The 25,122-nt window shown below is 39.1% G+C and overlaps 1 protein-coding gene across 2 annotated transcripts in view; it reads right to left on the bottom strand.

Moving 5' to 3' along the window:
• The window catches only part of LOC126475093 (probable phosphorylase b kinase regulatory subunit alpha), a 263,393-nt gene that overhangs the window by 159,819 nt on the left and 78,452 nt on the right, over positions 1 to 25,122 (bottom strand). For both annotated transcript variants that reach the window (XM_050102666.1, XM_050102667.1), the window contains exons 6-7: positions 5,504 to 5,692; positions 3,348 to 3,500 (exon numbers count right to left, since the gene is read on the bottom strand). In XM_050102666.1, coding sequence (XP_049958623.1) covers positions 3,348 to 3,500; positions 5,504 to 5,692 — 342 coding nt within the window. The remainder of the gene's footprint in view (positions 1 to 3,347; positions 3,501 to 5,503; positions 5,693 to 25,122) is intronic.

Below are 25,122 nucleotides of genomic sequence, written 5' to 3'. Positions count from 1 at the left end.
TCCAAGGGAACTCTGTCCTCCCTTATTCATCAAAATGGAAATAATGACAGTTTTATTTATTTATTTAATTGTATGGCTAGGGCCCTCCATAGGACAGGCCGTTCGCCGAGTGCTGGTCTTTCAATTTGATGCCACTTCAGCAACCTGCAGTCGATGAGGATGATAATGAGGACAGCACAACACCCAGTCACTGGGCGGAGAAAATTCCCCCACCCAGCTAGGAATCAAACCTTGGCCCAGAGGATTGACAATCCGTCACACAGACCATTCAGCTACTGGGGTGGAAGTAATGACAGTGATAAATCCTTATATTTATGCATCACTGATACATGCTAAAAAGGACAGAACAAAATTTAATATTAGAGAGAATATACACTTTCACGACACCAGAAACAAAGAGAGTATTGACATTCCTAGACATAGGCTGACAAAAATGGGCAAATCTCACAAAGTGAACTGTTTGAAATTATTTAACAAATTACCACATACTGCACTCAATACACATTTCAATAATTTTAAAAGTAAACTGCACAAATGGTTAATAGACAATCCATACGACAGTCTTACAGAATTCTTGGATACTTTTAACACAGAAATTGAGTTTTTAAGTCTATGATTGCAATACTGTACAACTGATTAATGTAGCATAAATAATTTGTACTTATTATGTAAACACTAATATAGTAACTTCTTATGTATCTTGACATCATTATAAAGCCTATTTCACTGAATGTGGTCAATGGCAAATAAAGAATCTGAATTTGAATCTTACAAATGGAGTGAGGGAAACACAACTGTCTATATGCTTCCATACAATCCCCGACTTCTCTTACCTTGACTCTATAGTCCTCACTTGAGATGTCTGTTGGTGGCAGTAGGATTGTTCCGAAGCCTGTCGCAAATGCCAGTTCTCTGAACTTTCTCAGTAGTGTTTTGCTGAAAGGATGTCTTCTTCCTTACAGGGACTCACATTTGAGTTCACAGAACTTGTCGGTAATACTCGTATATTGGTTGAACCTAACAGTAACAAATCAGACCTCTGAACTGTTTTGGTTGTCATACATTGATATCATGACTTGTACGTTGATACGCTTAAGGCTATTGGGAGCCATCAAGGACACTCCACGGTAGGAGACCAGATACCCAATGCAGAGAGCAGGCGAAAGTGGTACTGTTTAGGTTACCGCAAATAAACTAGAGCTCTGGAAACTGCAGATGCTCTGGGCAGCTGACCCAAGGGAGAAGTTACACCTCAGAGAATTAACTGGTAATTCCAGTCACCATCTAGATGCTGTCATTGTAGAAGATGGCAACAAACAGGCACGTCTTAGCAGTGGCAGCAAGTTTTATACTTGCTCCTGAGAACTGCAATGTCATTGGGTTTACATGGGTTAGAGTACCACTACAGCACTCCCCATTCACAGAAGAACGGATGGCAGGGCCAAATGACATAAAACACTGTTGTTGCTGACCATAATAGGAGTGTCAGTGACATTTAACTTTCAGCTGAATATTACTGATACCAATCTTGGCGTTTGTTAATGTAAAATTCAGAAGCGTCCCTACTTACCAAACAGGAGTAGGGGAGGAATCTAAATGCGGTTGGCCGGAGGTGCCCTGGAGGCACAGAACGACTCACCAGATTGGCTGAAGCTTGTTAAGTGCCGGTGGATTGGTGGGTCAACTATAGGAAGGTAGAAATCATGTGCCACAATGATTCTTTAAAAAAAAAAAAAAAAACATGTTTTTGTATTCAGAGGGGATTCTCAGTCAGACTGATGGTGTGGCAACCCCATGTCACTCGTGGCCCGCCCTGGTAAGCTCCGACATGTCCTTTTTTCTCACTCGGAGTGCTGCTTTCAAGTTTGTGCTTCTGTTGAGCAACCACTTGCCTCCTTTGCTATTTCTAATGTTAAGAATTAGTCTTCGGTGTATTAATTAGTCTGATCATAAATAAATAGTGTTAATCAGACCCTTGAATTCCAAGAGGCTTCTCCTGCAAATGTTCTGTCGAGTCCCAGAATCTGCATCTCTCATAAGTGCCCTGCGACAATGTTTGGTGCAGATCCAGGTCAACAATTGCCTTCACTGGGAATTTGTCTTTCTGCTGTTGCTCCTCACTGCAGACTGCCCAGAAACCCCCTAACTTCCCTCTAATGCAATCGGGAGGGTATCCCAAACTCTCTGACAGTAGTCAAAACACCTTCCATAAGTGTTGTTAAAATTGTCTACTTTACAGTTGAGCTACACTTTCCTAGAGTTCTTCCAATACACTGAAGTCAACCATTCGCCTTCCCTACACAGGCCTTACGTAATCATTCTATTTCTTATCATTTTGCAATGTTTCAGCTACATATTTAATTGTCCTAACTTGTGTCAAGCAACACACCACTAATACTGATTCAAACATTACAGACCTCACATTTTTCACAGATGGTGCAGTGTAATATAATGAAGTGCATCTGAATAAAGTTGCACAAATATCAATGAATCGCAGTTTGAGTCTGTCAACGCGTAGAAATATCTGCATATGACAATTTGTGGGAGATATAAAATGAAATCATCATAAAAGCTCAATCAGAGATAAAGCAGGTGGCTGACTTTGATTCATTGGAAGAGTCCAGGGAAAACGCACTCATTCAGCAAAGGAGGTTGCATACAAACCATTCACGTGCTTTGCCTCAGAGCGTTGCTCAGATGCTTGGACTAATACCAAATGGGACTAACAGGGTGTACTGAATGTATAATGAAGAGAGAGCACATATGGTCACAGATTTGTTTTATTCAAGAGACAGAATTACATAATTTGCTGAAAAACTTGACCTGGCAGACACTTGAAGATAGACATTTGAAATCCCACGAAAACTTACAAGGTTACAAGGACCAATATTGAATAAGGAATCTAGGAATCCAGTAAAGCCCTCTGTGTATCATTGCCATATCAATCACAGAGGCAAGTTTAGATGAATTACAGCATTCACAGGAACATTTAACCAGCCATTCTCCGTCTGCTTTATATGTAAATGGAACGGGAAGAAACCCTAACAAAGGACACATGAGGAAGCAACCTCTGCCAAGTACTTTACAGTTGTTTATATAATATGGATGTAGATGCACATTAATATTCACCAATGACAGAGAGAAATGAACAGCAAATGAACAACATTTTTCAGTAACCAACTGTGATAATGGATGGTATAAATCTTCCAGAATGAAGCGATAAACAGGAAGGCTGATGAGGATATCAAGAAAGTCTACAATGTAGCTGCAAAGTGCCAAAGTGGAAACATGTCATGAGAAAGTCACTATTTCATATTTTTAGTAAATCATTTAGACTTTTCACTTACCTCTTCCAATGCTTCTGCATATTCTGTCACAGCTTCTTTATTTCCTTGAAAGCAGTAGTCAAGTATCAAATAACAGAAGAACAATGGCCATTCACATTCTATTTTTTCAAACATTCTCAGTTCCCAAGGCTCATAGTACAAGCGGTTTGGATCCTTTAATACAAGAGTAACAATTTATAAAACAAATTATCGTATTGAAAATGAAAAAGCAAAGCTGAGAGTGGTTAATCTTTACATTACAGTTCTACAAAGAGGTATATGAACATGATAAATTAGTTTTCAAGAGGATTGCTGCGATAATAAATTGACACCAAATGCCCTAGATTTTGAATTTAAAAAAATAACTCACACTCCCCAAAATACAAAGCCTGTATTATTTGCGAAAGGAGAATCACAAGGTGAGTCTACTACAACACATAGGCACCATGAAATTAACATGCTAACTGAAAAGAAAAGTCTTCCAATACCACAATAATACAAATAAACTGTTATCCGTATTACTTAGAAAGGCATTAAAAGTTACAAAAACAATTATTTCATAGCAAAAACTGAAATACTAGAGGATTGCAGGATACATCTTATTTGTTGTACATGTCTAATAATACCTGACACAGGAGGAGGAATATTCTCTAAGCATTAAATCTGTCCATAGAGGTGAACAGAAAATAAATCATGAAAGTTATACATTAATTGCCACCTCTACTCTGTTATCAGACATAAATAATGGAAGGAGTAAAGGTAACAAGGTAACAGCCAAATAAGGTGGGTAGAAATCTCTTTTGGCATCATCCGTCTTCATGGTTGAAATTTTAGGTGTTTCAGCTGTATTTCATTAATATACTGTTATGGGATAATCCATTCGGATATTTTATTGGTGGGTTTAACTTACAAGACTGATTTCAAAATTATACAATTTCATCTTCTGATATGCCTGTGGCAATTCAACTCAACCAAAACACTGATGTACATTAAGTGATCCAAAACATAACCACACTCAAAATGAGTAGTGCTATTGTAAATACAAAATATGCCAGTTCTTGCGTGCATCCAATATGGAGGCCAAACATACAGTAACTGAATTTTGTTCAGGGAAAAGTATACTATACAGAAATCATAGCTAAGTTTTCAAACAATGTAGCCAACTAAATCAATGTAGCAGTTGTATCTCTATGTCTGTGTTTCTTGTTTATTAGTCGTTTGGAAGGATACGAACACAAAGTTTAACAGTGAGTCCTACCTTACATCTGCACCCATGGACTGGTCAACTTCACAGTTATACAGTAAATGGTTATCTCCATTCATAATTTGTATTTCACTCAGTACTTTTCAATACCATATTAGTATTATCAGATTTTGATATTATTAAATTTTCCCTTTTTTCTGGTTGTGAGTACTACAAATATTTTCTAGGTGTATGGTACTGATCTGACACTAAAGTGAAATCACCTTTTGATGTAAATTCCTGTATTGGTCAGATACCCAAGTAAAATACTACAAAACAGAGTGATTTGCTAGTAAACTGCAGTTAATCGGTCCATATCTCTCAAAAACAGATGTATCAAACAATAGAAAATCCCGGACAGAATAATGACAAAATTATGAAAAGACAGATTGCTACTCACCATATAGCCGAGATGTTGTCACAGACAGGCACAACAAAAAGACTTTTAAACACATAAGCTTTTGGCCAGAAGACTAGACTATGAGCAACTGGCCTCAGCTGCCACTGACAGTGTGTATGTTGTCTGTTTCAGAAGAAAGCCTGTTACTAGTCTTTTTGCTATGCCTCTCTGCAACTCAACATCTCCATTATATGGGGAGAAGCAATCTACCCCTATCATAATTTTGTCAAAAACAGATATATACTATTATAAAAGGTTTTCAGCTCTTGTTTATGGATGTAAAATGTATGAAATTTAGGAAAATCTGTTTAGGACCACATTAAAATTTTTTCCAACCTGTAAATTGTTTCTCTTTTGCAAACTGTTTAACTGGATGCAAATAGCCTACACACATCTTAAGTGATAACATAATTACATAGGAGAAGGTGACAGACGTTACTGGTTGTGTATCACAGATTTTTTACAATTATAAATTTATAGTTTGATTCAAACTAATAATTTTTTAACATTTACAATGCATAATCACTAATATACCTCTTTTGGTGTTTTATACCCATCTCTTAAGAAACGTTTGCAACCATATCGCCCCTGTAGCTTTGACACAATGGCTGAACGTGTCAGCTGGATCAGTTGCGGATCATCCACTGCGAATGCAGGGAAACTAATAATTGATAACAATCCACTGTCCAACTCCTTTGAGTTTGATTCTCGAGGTAACATAGACTGCAAAAAATTAATAAGGAAAATGCATATTACACATTTGAACTCAGCATAAAGATGTGAGTGTTAAGCACTACAAAAAAAAACACAAACTCTCTGTTACACTGGTTAGTACAAATGACAACAACAAACATCTGAAAATAATGCTACATCTTGACAACTTTTCTCCGTGGAATCTTAAGTTTTTAATTACACATACATCTCAAACAAATCATACTTTATATACCACAAATGATAGCAAAATTATTGCAAGATGGTAACTCTTCCAAGTTATTTGTTGGATGTCACCAATAATACTCTAACATTAGCAAAAATTTTATTTTGTTTGTCAGAGATACAGCTGAAGGCACTAGCATAGCCTGGGAGGATGGCACTTGTCTCATAGGTAGCTGGTCTGAAACTTTGTGGTGACTGAAATTTTCGATGATAGTATTTTGTCACTAAAGGGAACAGAATAGAGATCGTGGTAAGCAGTTCCTGATCACAGTTAGATTAAATTCCAAATCTCTTCATGGTGGCTCATAAAACAAACAAACACTGTCCAAACAGGCCTTGAAGGCCCAATGGTACCGACCGGCCATTGAGCCGTCCTCAGCCCTTAGGTGTCACTGGATGCAGATACAGGGGGTATGCGGTCAGCACACTGCTCTCCTGGCCCTTGGCAGTTTTCATGACCAGGGTCACAACTTCTCAATCAGGTAGCTCCTCAACTGGTTTCACATGGGCTGAGTGCACCCCACTTGCCAGCAGCACTTGGCAGATCTGGACAGTAACCCAACCAAGTGCAAGTCCAGCCCAACAGCACTTAACTTTGGTGATTGACAGGAACTAGTGTCACCACTGTGGCACAGCCAATGGTTCACTAGGTATGGTAATCCCCAACATTTCATTGAAACTTCCTTGCCAAGAGACTGTGGCTGATATAGAAAGAAATTATTCCTTAACGCTTCGTCTCTGAGTGCAGGATTTAATGAAACAGGTCAGTGGTATACTTACAGTGTTCGGTAAAGAAAATGATAAACTTATCATGATCAAAAACTTTTTTCATAAAATATATTTTTTACATATTTACATTTATAATCCTGATGGGGCTTATCTTCTATTTTGGTATAAGGGATAAGGGTCTCTGGTAGTTCATTATAGAGTTATTGCATTTCATTTGGTTACTGGCTCTACTTAGCCTTGTATCTGTATTGCACTCAAAATGGTGCACAACAGTGCTGTGTCCTGTTTGCTCAGGGTATCTAGTGTTTGCGACACAAGTACCCATTTTACTTTTTGTCTTCTAGCTTGCATTCAATACTGCTCGGTTCTGTACTGAGTTCATTTTTGTGGCATTGTTAGTTTACAAGAATGGTAATACACAATGGTATGGCTATATTTACTGATGAAGAGTTGGCCAACATGCACCTCTGATTATGTTTTTATTTCTTGTTAGAAGTGGAATAAATGAAAGTAAGTTGATCTCTAGTCCTATTCAAACCCCAAATCAGGAATTTGATGAAATGGACAGGATCGTTCCTATCATTAATTCTGATAGGAAGAGAAGTTTTGTAGAGTTGTTGGTCATTAAAAAGGAGAGGACTGATACCTCTATAAATGGGGTATGAACCCATTAGCTTGATTAGCTTACCTTTTCACATTAAAGTGTATGATGCACATTAGTTTTTGATACTAAAGTAAAGTAAATAAGTACATAAAATTACCTTCATTAAACAAATTACATAAGACAGAATTAAACTACCTCCTTTAGTATCAAAAACTAATGTGCATCATACATCTTAATGTAAAATGGTAAGCTAATCAAGCCGCCGTTGGATAAACAGCTGCCAGCAGAAAGTCGTATACTCCTAGCTCACTTATTTGTTACATAGTTTAATTCTTAATTTCTTTGCGTGTTTTCGGTACTTGCATTGTTTAATTCATAAATTTCGGGCGTATTATAGTATTTGAGAGTTGTAGCATCGCGTTTTAGTACCTGAATAGTGTAAAATCGCGTAGTCTCCTTCCGCCGCCGAGCAGTATATCAGCAGTGGGCAAGTAGCAGCATTACTGCATTTACTAGGCAATCTTGTATTTTACTAACCGTTTAAATTTTGTGTCGATTTGTTTGTGCTCTCTGTAGATTAGTTCAGACGTACTTTGGACAACAGTTTTTAGCATGGATAGAGACTGCAACTGCTGTGTTTGGATGCAGGCTGAGTTGGCATCCCTTCGCTCCCAGCTTCAGGCACTGTTGGCTTCGGTCACACAGCTTGAGGCTGTTGCCAATGGGCATCACTGTGGGGGTCCGGATGGGGGTTTGTCGGGGACGGCCAGCTCGTCCCACGCATCCCCCGATTGGACAACTGTGGCTGCCCAGGATACTGCCCACATTGAGGCTGATCCGTCACCTGTGGTAGAGTGGGAGGTTGTCTCGAGGTGTGGCAGGGGGCGAAAGACATTCTGGAGGGCTGAACGGAAGGCCTCTCCAGTTTGTCTGATGAACCGGTTTCAGGCTCTGTCTCAGGCTGATACTGATCTTCGGCCGGACATGGCTGCTTGTCCTGTTCCAGAGGTTTCCTCAGTCTGCAAGATCCGGGCGGTCGCAGAGGGTGGGCTTACTGGTAATTGGGAGCTCCAACATCAGGCACGTAATGGGGCCCCTTAGGGATATGGCAGCAAGAGAGGGGAAGAAAACCAATGTGCACTCCGTGTGCATACCGGGGGATGTCATTCCAGATGTGGAAAGGGTCCTTCCGGATGCCATGAAAGGTACAGGGTGCACCCATCTGCAGGTGGTCGCTCATGTCAGCACCAATGATGTGTGTCGCTATGGATCGGAGGAAATCCTCTCTGGCTTCCGGCGGCTATCTGATTTGGTGAAGACTGCCAGTCTCGCTAGCGGGATGAAAGCAGAGCTCACCATCTGCAACATCGTCGACAGGACTGACTGCGGACCTTTGGTACAGAGCCAAGTGGAGGGTCTGAATCAGAGACTGAGACGGTTCTGCGACCGTGTGGGCTTCAGATTCCTCGACTTGCGACATAGGGTGGTGGGGTTTTGGGTTCCGCTGGATAGGTCAAGAGTCCACTACACGCAGCAAGCAGCTACACTGGTAGCAGGGGTTGTGTGGCGTGGACTGGGCGGTTTTTTAGGTTAGATGGCCTCGGGCAAGTACAGAAAGGGCGACAGACTCAAAGAGTGCGGGACAAAGTCAGGACATGCGGGGACCAAGCAGCAATCGGTATTGTAATTGTAAACTGTCGAAGCTGCATTGGTAAAGTACCGGAACTTCAAGCGCTGATAGAAAGCACCGAAGCTGAAATTGTTATAGGTACAGAAAGCTGGCTGAAGCCAGAGATAAATTCTGCCAAAATTTTTACAATGGCACAGACGGTGTTTAGAAAGGACAGATTGCATGCAACCGGTGGTGGCGTGTTTGTCGCTGTTAGTAGTAGTTTATCCTGTAGTGAAGTAGTAAATTTTCACGGCATGTTATAGTCTTAGGTGGAGATTTCAATTTACCAGATATAGACTGGGACACTCAGATGTTTAGGATGGGTGGTAGGGACAGAGCATCGAGTGACATTATACTGAGTGCACTATCCGAAAATTATCTCAAGCAATTAAACAGAGAACCGACTCGTGGAGATAACACCTTGGACCTACTGTGAATTATTACGGGTGGAGGTTACACTCAACAACCGAGCTAGGTTAATAATTGGCTCCTTTTACCGACCTCCCGACTCAGCAGTATTAGTGGCAGAACAACTGAGAGAAAATTTGGAATACATTTCACATAAATTTTCACGGCATGTTATAGTCTTAGGTGGAGATTTCAATTTACCAGATATAGACTGGGACACTCAGATGTTTAGGATGGGTGGTAGGGACAGAGCATCGAGTGACATTATACTGAGTGCACTATCCGAAAATTATCTCAAGCAATTAAACAGAGAACCGACTCGTGGAGATAACACCTTGGACCTACTGATAACAAACAGACCCGAACTTTTCGACTCTGTAAGTGCAGAACAGGGAATCAGTGATCATAAGGCCGTTGCAGCATCCCTGAATATGGAAGTTAATAGGAATATAAAAAAAGGGAGGAAGGTTTATCTGTTTAGCAAGAGTAATAGAAGGCATATTTCAGACTACCTAACAGATCAAAATGAAAATTTCTGTTCTGACACTGACAATGTTGAGTGTTTATGGAAAAAGTTCAAGGCAATCGTAAAATGCATTTTAGACAGGTACGTGCCGAGTAAAACTGTGAGGGATGGGAAAAACCTACTGTGGTTCAACAACGAAGTTAGGAAACTACTGCGAAAGCAAAGAGAGCTTCACTCCAAGTTTAAACGCAGACAAAACCTCTCAGGCAAACAGAAGCTAAAAGATGTCAAATTTAGAGTAAGGAGGGCTATGCGTGAAGCGTTCAGTGAATTCGAAAGTAAAATTCTATGTACCGACTTGACAGAAAATCCTAGGAAGTTCTGGCCTTACATTAAATCAGTAAGTGGCTCGAAACAGCATATCCAGACACTCCGGGATAATGATGGCATTGAAACAGAGGATGACAAGCGTAAAGCTGAAATACTAAACACCTTTTTCCAAAGCTGTTTCACAGAGGAAGACTGCATTGCAGTTCCTTCTCTAAATCCTCGCACAAATTGAAGTGGAATGATCATATAAAACTAATTCTTTCTAAGACTAATTACAGTTTTATTATTTAAGCAAATAAATTTGTTCTTTATAAACCAAATTTATTCAGCCAGAAACATGAAAACTCAAATTAAATTTATAATATTCTTATCTCTCTTATCTCTAGGGGGCTTACCGCTATTCCTTGGGTTCCTGCCAAAATGAATTGTTATATGATCACTCAAAGAAAACAACATAACAATCACTATATAATTCTAGTTGTACTAGCTACAATTACACTTTATTACTATATACGAATTAGATTTTCAGCTCTAATTATATTACATAGCAAAAATTCGTGATCAATAAAGATAAAGTCTCAAAAATCAAGAATTATTCTTCCTATACCTGTAATAATTTCAACAATAGGATAGACTTCAACATCAACTTTAATCTCATTATACTAAGGACTTACATTAATTAAGATTCCAACATCAACTTTAATCTCATTATGCTAAGGACTTACTTTAAATAAACTAATAACCTTCAAAGTTATAATTAAAAGAATAATCTTTTAGGCCTTAGTAAAACATTACTATGGTAAGAGAGAAAGTATCTCATAAGTAAATTTACAGTCAGCCACCTTTCCTATCTTACCGCAAAAATGATTATTCACAACAAACCATAAGGACTTTGGTACTTCATCTTTTTATTTGGAGCATGAGCAGGAATAGTGGGAACATCAATAAGAATACTTATTCATGCTGAATTAGGTTAACCAGGATCACTAATTGAAGATGACAAAATTTATAATGTTATTATTACAGCCCATACATTTGTAATAATTTTCTTTATAGTAATGCCTATTATAATTGGTGAATTTGGTAATTGACTTGCACCACTAATAATTGGTGCACCAGATATAGCATTCCCACGAATAAATAATGTAAGTTTTTGATTACTACCACCTTCATTAACCCTTCTTCTTACATCTTCTGTAGAAGATAACGGTGCTGGTACCGGACGGACAGTATACTCCTTCTAGAAGGCGCTATTGCACATGGAGGCGCATCTGTAGATCTAGCCACTCTTTCATTACACTTAGCAGGTGTATCATAAATTCTTGGTGCAGTAAACTTTATTACAACAGCAATTAATATACCATCAGAAAGTATAACTTTAGACCAAACACCCTTATTTGTTTGGTCTGTAGCCATCACAACCCTTCTTCTTCTTCTTCTTCTTCTTCTTCTTCTTTCACTTCTAGTCTCAGCAGGAGCTATTACCAAATTACTAACAGACCGAAACCTAAACACATCATTCTTCGATCCTGCAGGAGGGGAAGACCCAATTCTGTATCAACATCTATTTTGATTCTTTGGACTGCCAGAAGTTTACAGTTTAATTTTACCAGGATTTGGTATTATTTCACACACTGTATGCAAAGAAAGAGAGAAAATTGAATCATTCGGAACACTAGGTATAACCTATGCCATACTATCAATTGGATTAATAGGATTTATTGTATGAGCACATCATATATTTACAGTAGGAATGGATGTCCACACACAAGGGTACTTCACATCAGCAATATTAATTATTGCCGTACCTACAGGAAATAAGGTATTCAGATGATTAGCCACATTATATGGAACTAAATGCAAGTTTAAACAACCATTATTATGAGCTCTAGGGTTAACTTTCCTATTTACAATTGGTGGGTTAACAGGATTAGTATTAGCAAATTCGTCCCTTGACATTGTATTACATGATACATATTACGTAGTAGCCCACTGCCATTACATATTATCTATAGGAGCAGTATTCGCAATTATAGAAGGTGTTATTCAATGATACCCACTATTCACAGGGCTAACCATAAATAATACATGATTAAAAATTCAATTCACAATTATATTCATTGGAGTAAATTTGACATTCTTCCCTCAACACTCTTAGGATTAACCGGAATACCATGACAATATTCAGACCACCCAGACGCATATACATCATGAAATGTAGTGTCAAGAATTAGATCTACAGTTTCTATTGTAGGAATCATTATATTTATGGTAATTGATATGAATATAATAGAGGGAAACATTCCACGTGGGAAAAATACATCTAAAAACAAAGGTGATGTAACTTACTAAACGAAAGTGCTGACATGTTGATAGACACACAAACAAACACAAATATACACACAAAATTCAAGCTTTCACAACCAACGGTTGCTTCATCAGGAAAGAGGAAAGGAGAGGGAAAGACGAAAGGATGTGGGTTTTAAGGGAGAGGGTAAGGAGTCATTCCAATCCCGGGAGCGGAAAGACTTACCTTAGGGGGAAAAAAGGACAGGTATACACTCACACAGACACACATATCCATCCGCACATACACAGACACAAGCAGACATTTGTAAAGGCAAAGAGTTTGGGCAGAGATGTCAGTGGAGGCGGAAGTACAGAGGCAAAGATCTTGTTGAATGACAGGTGAGGCATGAGCGGCGGCAACTTGAAATTAGCGGAGGTTGAGGCCTGGTGGGTAACGGAAAGAGAGGATATACTGAAGGGCAAGTTCCCATCTCCAGAGTTCTGACAGGTTGGTGTTAGTGGGAAGTATCCAGATAACCCGGACGGTTTAACACTGTGCCAAGATGTGCTGGCCGTGCACCAAGGCATGTTTAGCCACAGGGTGATCCTCATTACCAACAAACACTGTCTGCCTGTGTCCATTCATGCGAATGGACAGTTTGTTGCTGGTCATACCCACATAGAAAGCTTCACAGTGTAGGCAGGTCAGTTGGTAAATCACGTGGGTGCTTTCACACGTGGCTCTGCCTTTGATCGTGTACACCTTCCGGGTTACAGGACTGGAGTAGGTGGTGGTGGGAGGGTGCATGGGACAGGTTTTACACCGGCGGTGGTTACAAGGGTAGGAGCCAGAGGGTAGGGAAGATGGTTTGGGGATTTCATAGGGATGAACAAAGAGGTTACGAAGGTTAGGTGGACAGCAGAAACACACTCTTGGTGGAGTGGGGAGGATTTCGTGAAGGATGGATCTCATTTCTGGACAGGATTTGAGGAAGTCGTATCCCTGCTGGAGAGCCACATTCAGAGTCTGGTCCAGTCCCAGAAAATATCCTGTCACAAGTGGGGCACTTTTCGGGTTCTTCTGTGGGAGGTTCTGGGTTTGAGGGGATGAGGAAGTGGCTCTGGTAATTTGCTTCTGTATCAGGTCAGGTGGGTAGTTGCAGGATGCGAAAGCTGTTTTCAGGTTGTTGGTTTAATGGTTCAGGGATTCGGGACTGGAGCAGATTCGTTTGCCACGAAGACGTAGGCTGTAGGGAAGGGACCATTTGATGTGGAAGGGTGGCAGCTGTCATAATGGAGGTACTGTTGCTTGTTGGTGGGTTTGATGTGGACGGTTGTGTGAAGCTGGCCATTGGATAGATGGAGGTCAACGTTAAGGAAAGTGGCATGGGTTTTGGAGTAGGACCAGGTGAATCTGATGGAACCAAAGGAGTTGAGGTTGGAGAGGAAATTCTGGAGATCTTCTTCACTGTGAGTCCAGATCATGGAGATGTCATCAATAAATCTGTACCAAACTTTGGGTTGGCAGGCCTGGGTAACCAAGAAGGCTTCCTCTAAGCGACCCATAAATAGGTTGGTGTATGAGGGGGCCATCCTGGTACCCATGGCTGTTCCCTTTAATTGTTGGTATGTCTGGCCTTCGAAAGTGAAGAAGTTGTGAGTCAGGACGAAGCTGGCTAAGGTAATGAGGAAAGAGGTTTTAGGTAGGGTGGCAGGTGATCGGCGTGAAAGGAAGCGCTCCATCCCAGCGAAGTCCTGGACGTGTGGAATATTTGTGTATAAGGAAGTGGCATCAATGGTTACAAGGATGGTTTCCGGGGGTAACAGATTGGTAAGGATTCCAGGCGTTCGAGAAAGTGGTTGGTGTCTTTGATGAAGGATGGGAGACTGCATGTAATGGGTTGAAGGTGTTGATCTACGTAGGCAGAGATACGTCCTGTGGGGGCTTGGTAACCAGCTACAATGGGGCGGCCAGGATGATTGGGTTTGTGAATTTTAGGAAGTAGGTAGAAGGTAGGGGTGCGAGGTGTCGGTGGGGTCAGGAGGTTGATGGAGTCAGGTGAAAGGTTTTGTAGGGGGCCTGAGGTTCTGAGGATTCCTTGAAGCTCCACCTGGACATCAGGAATTGGATTACCTTGGCAAACTTTGTGTGTAGTGTTGTCTGCAAGGTGATGCAGTCCCTCAGCCACATACTCCCGACGATCAAGTACCACGGTCGTGGAACCCTTGTCCGCCGGAAGAATGACGATGGATCGGTCAGCCTTCAGATCACGGATAGCCTGGGCTTCAGCAGTGGTGATGTTGGGAGTAGGATTAAGGTTTTTTAAGAAGGATTGAGAGGCAAGGCTGGAAGTTGGAAATTCCTGCAAGGTTTGGAGAGGGTGATTTTGAGGAAGAGGAGGTGGCTCCCACTGTGACGTGGGACGGAACTGTTCCAGGCAGGGTTCAATTTGGATAGTGTCTTGGGGAGTTGGATCATTAGGAGTAGGATTAGGATCATTTTTCTTCGTGGCAAAGTGATATTTCCAGCAGAGAGTACGAGTGTAGGACAGTAAATCTTTGACGAGGGCTGTTTGGTTGAATCTGGGAGTAGGGCTGAATGTTAGGCCTTTGGATAGGACAGAGGTTTCGGATTGGGAGAGAGGTTTCGGATTGGGAGAGAGGTTTCGGATTGGGAGAGAGGTTTCGGATTGGGAGAGAGGTTTCGGATTGGGAGAGAGGTTTGGAGGAAAGGTTAACTACTGAATTATGGTGTTGTGGTTCCAGATTGTGTTAATTAGAATTTTGAGGTTTTAGGGGGAGTGGAGCTGGAAGTGGGAGATTGAGTAAATGGGAGACACTGGGTCTGTGTGCAATGAGACGAGGTTGAGGTTTGCTGAAAAGGTTGTGAAGGGAGAGTGAGTTGCCTTTCCGGAGGTGGGAAACCAGGAGATTGGATAGTTTTTTGAGGTGGAGGGTGGCATGCTGTTCTAATTTGCAGTTGTCCTGTAGGAGGATGCTCTGAACAGCCGGTGTGGATGTGGGAGAGGAAAGATTGAGGACTTTTATTAAGGATAGGAGTTGACGGGTGTGTTCATTGGCTGAGTTGATGTATAGGTGAAGGATTAGGTGGGTGAGGGCAATGGATTGTTCAGTTTGGAACTGGTATAGGGACTGATGGAAAGAAGGGTTACAGCCAGAGATGGGAACTTTAAGTGTGAGGCCTTTGGAGGTAATGCCAAATGTCAGACAAGCCTGAGAAAATAAAATATGGGAGTGTAATCTGGCTAGGGCGAAGGCATGTTTGTGGAGGGAATGTAAATAAAACTTAATGGGGTCGTTGTGGGGGTGTTGTGAGGGTGACATGGTATTAGAAGGTGGAAAGTGTAACATAAGGCTGAAATGAAAATGAAAATAAAAATATATGGAGAAAGATACAGGTGAACTAGAAAGCAACTGAAGATCTTGTGTGAAGAAAGTCAAAAAAGTGTTGGTTAAAGTTGAGCTATGTTGATCCTGTGGTGAACTTGGGTTGGTAAACAACGATGTGCACAAAGATTAGGTGGTTGTGTAATTCAGTAGTTAACCTTCCCACAAACCTCTCTCCCAATTCGAAACCTCTGTCCTATCCAAAGGCCTCACATTCAGCCCTACTCCCAGATTCAACCAAACAGCCCTCGTCAAAGATTTACTGTCCTACACTCGTACTCTCTGCTGAAAATATCACTTTGCCACGAAGAAAAATGATCCTAATCCTACTCCTAATGATCCAACTCCCCAAGACACTATCCAAATTGAACCCTGCCTGGAACAGTTCCGTCCCACGTCACAGAGGGACCCATCTCCTCTTCCTCAAAATCACCATCTCCAAACCTTCCAGGAATTTCTCACTTCCAGCCTTGCCTCTCAATACTTCTTAAAAAACCTTAATCCTACTCCCAACATCACCACTGCTGAAGCCCAGGCTATCCGTGATCTGAAGGCTGACCGATCCATCGTCGTTCTTCTGGCGGACAAGGGTTCCACGACCATAGTACATGATCGTCGGGAGTATGTGGCTGAGGGACTGCATCAGCTTTCAGACAACACTACATACAAAGTTTGCAAAGGTAATCCCATTCCTGATGTCCAGGTGGAGCTTCAAGGAATCCTCAGAACCTCTGCCCCCCTACAAAACCTTTCACCTGACTCCATCAACCTCCTGACCCCACAGACACCCTGCACCCCTACCTTCTACCTACTTCCTAAAATTCACAAACCCAATCATCCCGGCCGCCCCATTGTAGCTGGTTACCAAGCCCCCACAGAACGTATCTCTGCCTACGTACATCAACACTTTCAACCCATTACATGCAGTCTCCCATCCTTCATCAAAGACACCAACCACTTTCTCGAACGCCTGGAATCCTTACCCAATCTGTTACCCCCGGAAACCATCCTTGTAACCATTGAAGCCACTTCGTTCTACACAAATATTCCGCACGTCCAGGGCCTCGCTGGGATGGAGCACTACCTTTCACGCCGATCACCTGCCACCCTACCTAAAACCTCTTTCCTCATTACCTTAGCCAGCTTCGTCCTGACTCACAACTTCTTCACTTTCGAAGGCCAGACATACCAACAATTAAAGGGAACAGCCATGGGTACCAGGATGGCCCCCTCGTACACCAACCTATTTATGGGTCGCTTAGAGGAAGCCTTCTTGGTTACCCAGGCCTGCCAACCCAAAGTTTGGTACAGATTTATTGATGACATCTCCATGATCTGGACTCACAGTGAAGAAGAACTCCAGAATTTCCTCTCCAAGCTCAACTCCTTTGGTTCCATCAGATTCACCTGGTCCTACTCCAAATCCCATGCCACTTTCCTTAACGTTGACCTCCATCTATCCAATGGCCAGCTTCACACATCCGTCCACATCAAACCCACCAACAAGCAACAGTACCTCCATTATGACAGCTGCCACCCTTCCACATCAAACGGTCCCTTCCCTACAGCCTACGTCTTTGTGGCAAACGAATCTGCTCCAGTCCCGAATCCCTGAACCATTAAACCAACAACCTGAAAACAGCTTTCGCATCCTGCAACTACCCACCTGACCTGATACAGAAGCAAATTACCAGAGCCACTTCCTCATCCCCTCAAACCCAGAACCTCCCACAGAAGAACCCGAAAAGTGCCCCACTTGTGACAGGATATTTTCTGGGACTGGACCAGACTCTGAATGTGGCTCTCCAGCAGGGATACGACTTCCTCAAATCCTGTCCAGAAATGAGATCCATCCTTCACGAAATCCTCCCCACTCCACCAAGAGTGTGTTTCTGCCGTCCACCTAACCTTCGTAACCTCTTTGTTCATCCCTATGAAATCCCCAAACCATCTTCCCTACCCTCTGGCTCCTACCCTTGTAACCACCGCCGGTGTAAAACCTGTCCCATGCACCCTCCCACCACCACCTACTCCAGTCCTGTAACCCGGAAGGTGTACACGATCAAAGGCAGAGCCACGTGTGAAAGCACCCACGTGATTTACCAACTGACCTGCCTACACTGTGAAGCTTTCTATGTGGGTATGACCAGCAACAAACTGTCCATTCGCACGAATGGACACAGGCAGACAGTGTTTGTTGGTAATGAGGATCACCCTGTGGCTAAACATGCCTTGGTGCACCGCCAGCACATCTTGGCACAGTGTTACACCGTCCGGGTTATCTGGATACTCCCCACTAACACCAACCTGTCAGAACTCTGGAGATGGGAACTTGCTCTTCAGTATATCCTCTCTTCCCGTTACCCACCAGACCTCAACCTCCGCTAATTTCAAGTTGCCGCCACTCATAACTCACCTGTCATTCAACAACATCTTTGCCTCTGTACTTCCGCCTCCACTGACATCTCTGCCCAAACTCTTTGCCTTTACAAATGTCTGCTTGTGTCTGTGTATGTGCGGATGGATATGTGTGTCTGTGCGAGAGTATACCTGTCCTTTTTTCCCCCTAAGGTAAGTCTTTCTGCTCCCGGGATTGGAATGACTCCTTACCCTCTCTCTTAAAACCCACATCCTTTCGTCTTTCCCTCTCCTTCCCTCTTTCCTGATGAGGTAACCGTTGGTTGCAGAAGCTGGAATTTTGTGTGTATTTTTGTGTGTCTATCAACATGCCAGTGCTTTCGTTTGGTAAGTTACATCATCTTTATTTTTAGATATATTTATGGTAATTATATGAGAGAGAATAGTTACAAACCTAGCAATCATATTTAGAGCTAATATAAATAGATCAACAGAATGATTACAAAATAATCCACCTGCAGAACATAATTATTCTGAATTACCATTAATTTCTAGGTTCTAATATGGCAGATTAGAGCAGTAGATTTAAGCTCTACAAATAAAGGTTTTACCTTTTATTAGAAACTCAAAATGGCAACATAATCAAATTTATCACTTCAAGATGGAGCTTCACCATTAATGGAGCAATTATCATTCTTCCATGTCCATACTATGGTCGTATTATTATTAATTACAGTAATTGTAGGCTACGCCCTAAGATATATATAGTATTTATTGTGGTGTCACTGCCAGACACCACACTTGCTAGGTGGTAGCTTTTAAATCGGCTGCGGTCCGGTAGTATACGTCGGACCCGCGTGTCGCCACTGTCAGTGATCGCAGACCGAGCGCCACCACACGGCAGGTCTAGAGAGACATACTAGCACTTGCCCCAGTTGTACAGCCGACTTTGCTAGCGATGCTACACTGACGAAGACTCTCTCATTTGCCGAGAAGATAGTTAGCATAGCCTTCAGCTAAGTCAATTGCTACGACCTAGCAAGGCGCCGTATTCAATTGATATTTATTATATGAAGCATGTATCATCAAGAGCGATGTTCTACAATTATGGATTAAAGTTAAGTATTCCACAAGCTACGTACTTTTCTTTATAGCATTCATTACGTATCCTGTTTCAGACCTCACGCCAGCCTGCGTGAGTTTAAGCGCGTGCCTTTCGGCTTCCTCTCATTGTGTCTAGGCTGTCTTGTCTAGACACAACATTTATTGCCTACACAAAAAGAATATACTTCATGGACATCTAATTTAAACTATTTGAACAGCATTACCAGAAATCACCTTAATTTTTATCGCACTCCCCTCAGTAAGACTATTATATTTACTTGATGATTCAGTAGACACAATAATTACAATCAAAACAATTGGATGACAATGATACTGAAGATATGAACATTCAGAATTTATAGACATAGAATTTGATACCTATATAACACCAGAGCATGATTTAGAAAATGATGGATTTCGACTTCTAGACGTAGATAATTGGACAATTCTTCCCATAAATACAGAAGTACGAGTATTAACAAGAGCCTCGGATGTCCTTCACTCATGAGCAGTACCTGCTCCAGGGGTTAAAATTGATGCCACACCAGGCCGACTAAATCAAGGAACATTCACAATAAACCAAACATGGACTATTCTTCGGCCAATGCTCAGAAATTTGTGGAGCAAACCGCAGATTCATGCCAATTGTAATTGAAAGAACTTCAGTAAATTTATTCATCAAGTGAAATGAAATGTCGTGTGGCTAGAGCCTCCTGTTGGATAGACCTGTCGCCTAGTGCAAGTCTTTTGAGTTGACGCCACTTCGGCGACTTGCGTGTCGATGGGGATGAGATGATGATGAAGACAACACAACACCCAGTCCCTGAGCGGAGAAAATCTCCGACCCAGCCGTAAATCGAACCCGGGCCCCTTTGCATGGCATTCCATCGCACTGACCACTCAGCTATCGAGGTGGACATTCATCAAGTGATTACCTAAGATAATTTAAGGAGTTAGTTAAAATATATAACACTAGAGTGTCAGTCTAAAATAACTAAATAATTAGTACACCTTGAAACATCAGATGACAAAGTAAGTAATGGTCTCTTAAACCAAATAATAGTAAATTAACAACTACTACTGATGGGGAAGTTTTAATCCAAATCCCTCAAATATCTCCTCTCATATGATTCTCTCTATTCCTTGTATTTTCAGCCACTTTAATTCTATTTAATCAAATAAACTTTTTCTCATTTAAACCTAATCTTAATTAAAAGAGCAGAAAAAAGAACAACTGAGATAAAAAATCTAACCTGAAAATGATAAACTTATTCTCAACATTTGATCCATCAACTAATATCTTCAACTTATCATTAAATTGAACTAGAACATTTCTAGGATTATTATTAATCCCATCAATATTTTGACTTACACCATCACGAATTAATATTGTCAGAAATAAACTAAACTTAACCCTACATAATGAATATAAAACATTATTAGGACCAAAATCATTTAATGGAGCAACATTCATCTTTAGCTCAATTTTCATTATAATATTATTCAATAATTTCATAGGATTATTCCCTTACATTTTTACTAAAACAAGCCACTTAGCATTAACGTTTGCAATTGCTTTACTTATATGATTAAGATTTATACTATTTGGATGAATCAATCACACTAATCACATATTCACACACCTTGTACCTCAAGACACACCACCTGCATTAATATCATTTATAGTATTACTTGAAACAATTAGAAATGTTGTGTGACCAGGTACACTAGTAATACGACTAGCAGCAAATACAATTGCTAGACACCTATTATTAGCCTTATTAGGAAATACAGGACCATCTATAGCAATAAATTTAATTTCACTACTAATTATCGGACAAATACTCCTTTTCTCAATTTTAAGAACTTTATATTCTAGAGAAGTATACTAAACTTATGATAAAAACTCACTCAAACAACCCACTCCATTTAACAGACTATAGACCTTGACCATTAACAGGAGCAATTGGAGAAATAGTCCGAGTATCAGGATTAGCAAAATGATTTTTACCTATTTAATATTAACTTATTCATAATTGGATTTGGAATTACCTAATTAATTATAATTCAATGATGATGAGATACAGTCTGGGAAGGAACATATCAGGGATTACATACAGGATTTTTATCAATTAGATTACAATGAGGAATAATTTTATTTATTGCGTCATCGTATTCTTTGTATCTTTCTTTTGAGCCTTCTTCAGCAGACGACTAGCACCAACAATTGAACTAGGAATAATACTCCTTTTCTCAATTTTAAGAACTTTATATTCTAGAGAAGTATACTAAACTTATGATAAAAACTCACTCAAACAACCCACTCCATTTAACAGACTATAGACCTTGACCATTAACAGGAGCAATTGGAGAAATAGTCCGAGTATCAGGATTAGCAAAATGATTTTTACCTATTTAATATTAACTTATTCATAATTGGATTTGGAATTACCTAATTAATTATAATTCAATGATGATGAGATACAGTCTGGGAAGGAACATATCAGGGATTACATACAGGATTTTTATCAATTAGATTACAATGAGGAATAATTTTATTTATTGCGTCATCGTATTCTTTGTATCTTTCTTTTGAGCCTTCTTCAGCAGACGACTAGCACCAACAATTGAACTAGGAATAATATGACCTCCAATAGGAATTAAACCTTTCAACCCTATACAAATTCCATTACTCAATACAATTCTTTTAGCCTCAGGAGTAACTGTAACATGCGCACACAACAATCTTATAGAATCTAACCACACTCAAGCACTACACGGCTTATTCTCCACAGTACTATTAGGATTATATTTCACAATACTTCAAGCATATGAGTATTGAGAAGTACCTTTCACTATTACAGACGCAGTATATGTATCAACATTCTTTGTTGCGACAGGATGCCATGTACTCCAAGTAATTTTAGGGACAATCTTCTTAACAACTTGCTTACTTCGATACTCAATAAATCAGTTCTCACCAAGACATCACATTGGATTTGAAGCAGCAGCATGATATTGACACTTTGTAGATGTAGTATGATTATTCCTATATATCTCAATTTATTGATGAAGTAGATAATTGTTTTTCTAGTATAAATTGTACATTTGACTTACAATCAGAAAGATTGTTATAACTCAAGAAAAAAATCCTAATTCTATCTACAAGAGTTTTCATTAGACTTATTATTCCAATAATCATTATAATCCTTGCAAGGGCACTATAAAAAAAATTAATTAATGACCAGGAAAAAAGATCACCATTTGAATGTAGATTTGATCGAAAAAGATCAGCACAAATACCATTCTCCCTCCGATTCTACTTAATTGCCATAATATTTCTAACCTTTGGCGTAGAAATTGCATTAATCCTACCAATCATAATTATTTTTAAAACTTCAGACATTATAATCTGAACAGTATCAACAATATTCTTCATTCTAGTCCTATTAGGACTGAAACCAAGGAGTTTTACAATGAGCAGAATAGAGGGTTGCAGTTAACTATAACATTTGGGTTGCATTCAAAAAGTACTGATATAATCAATCAACCTTAAATAGAATAAGAAGTAAAATATTGCAGTCAGTTTCGACCTGAATGATTGGTAAATAATATACTTTTTTTTCTTATTAATGAACTGAAGCCAAAAAGAGGCATATTACTGTTAATAATATAATTGAACTATAAAGTTACAATTAAGGAAATGTAAAGCCACTATAAAAGCTGCTAACATTAACATTTCTAACATTTATATAGTTTAAATAAAATGTTACATTTTCAGTGTAAAAATAATATAAATTTTATTTATAAATACCTAAAAGTAAAAATACCTCCTTAACATCTTCAGTGTCATGCTCTAACTATAAGCTATGTAGGTATAAGAAAAATAACATTACTAAAATAAATATTCAAAAAATCAAAGTTAAAAGATAAATCTTAAAATTTGAATCATATCACCCTTGAATATAACCAATTAATTAAATAAATAATCTACACAAACCCTGACCACCGAATAACTCACCCCAACCATAATCAAATAATTTTGATGAATAATAACCCAACTTCAAAGGTTTATATCAAACAAACTTAGTTGAAAGAAAGGGTATAAATCAGATATAAACAGCAAATCTAACAAATGAAAGTATACTTAAAGAAAACAATAAAGAAGTAAAAACAGAGAAAATAAACATTAGTTTTAATAATATTTAAAAAAACACTGGTCTTGTAAACCGGAAATAAGTCTAGCCCCCACTTTCAAAACTTCAGAGGTGAAAAAGCTTCCATCGTCGGTCCCCAAAACCGATATTTTAAATAAACTAACCCCTGAAAAGATCAAATGGAATAAATATTGATTTTATTAAACTAAGATGCCCAATATCAATAATACACTAAGATGCCCAATATCAATAATACTCTTCATTATCGTTCAAATCTTCCTTGTTGGATTAATAACAGGAACAATAATGGAAAGTTATTGATTATCATATATTTTATTCTTGACATTTCTTGGTGGTATATTAGTCCTATTTATTTATATCACAAGAACTGCATCAAAAGAAATGGTTAAACCTAAATCAATTACTATAATCATCACTTTAACAATACAGGTCTTTATCATAGCAACATTAATTATTTTAGACATGATAATATTTATAGACTTCTTCAAAAATACCAAAACTATAAAAATTTATAATTCAATCAATTATCAAGAAATAACAATATCTTTTGAAAAATTATATAATAGACCAACAAATATTATTACAATAATGATGATAATTTATTTATTTTAGCACTATTAGCATTAGTTAAAATTACTAATATTAACCAGGGACCTATTCGTAAAATAAGATAATTTTACTACTAAACAAATTATTAACAATTCCTTAGTTGATTTACCTGCACCAACAAATATTTCATTTTGATGAAATTTTGGGTCCCTATTAGGGATGTGTTTAGTAATTCAAATCGTAACTGGACTATTTGTAACAATACACTGTACATTGAATATTGAAATAGCATTCAGTAGTGCGGTACACATCTGCTGGGTCGTAAATAACTGTTGAATCATTCAAAATTTACATGGAGCGTCTATATTTTTTTATTTGCATTTACTTAAATGTAGGGCGAGGAATCTATTACGGATCTTATATGTATATGCACACCTGAATATTTGGGACAGTAATTCTATTCCTAGTTATAGCAACTGCATTTATAGGAAATGTTTTACCTTGAGGTCAAATATCATTATGAGGTGCAATAGTAATTACTAATTTATTAACAGCAATTCCATACTTAGGAACAGACTTAGTTCAATGAGTATCAGGTGGGTTTGCTGTTGACAACGCGACATTAAATCGATTCTTTACATTTAATTTTGTATTACCATTTATTATTGCAGCTATGGCAGCAATCCACTTGAGGTATTCAATTCTACCCTATTAATCAAATTCTATTCTTAATTATAATAGTTGTATGTTTATTAACATGAATTGGTAAACAACTAGTTGAAGAACCATATATAAATCTTAACAATTATCTACTTTACATACTTATTAATTAACGTTCATGTTGCAAATGCATGAGACAAACCAATTAAGGAATAAAATAAATAAGTTAATTAGCGTAGGAAAAGCATATGTTTTGTAAACATACAACTAGAAGTTTAACTGTTCTATTAAGTTTTATTAAAAAATTTCACTAGATAAATGTAACAAATAAAATCTTTAAACCAACAAAGGAAATAAAAAAATTCAAAGACAAAGGTAAAAAGATCTTTCAAGCCAGATATATTAACTTATCAAATGAAACAGGGGTAAAGTACCTCGAACTCAAATAAACCCGAAAGATAT

Source organism: Schistocerca serialis, chromosome 4 (genome assembly GCF_023864345.2).
Source record: "Schistocerca serialis cubense isolate TAMUIC-IGC-003099 chromosome 4, iqSchSeri2.2, whole genome shotgun sequence".
NCBI classification, from domain to species: domain Eukaryota; kingdom Metazoa; phylum Arthropoda; class Insecta; order Orthoptera; family Acrididae; genus Schistocerca; species Schistocerca serialis.
The sequence above is the reverse complement of the archived record's forward strand: the minus strand, read 5'-3'. Positions and strand labels throughout refer to the sequence as shown.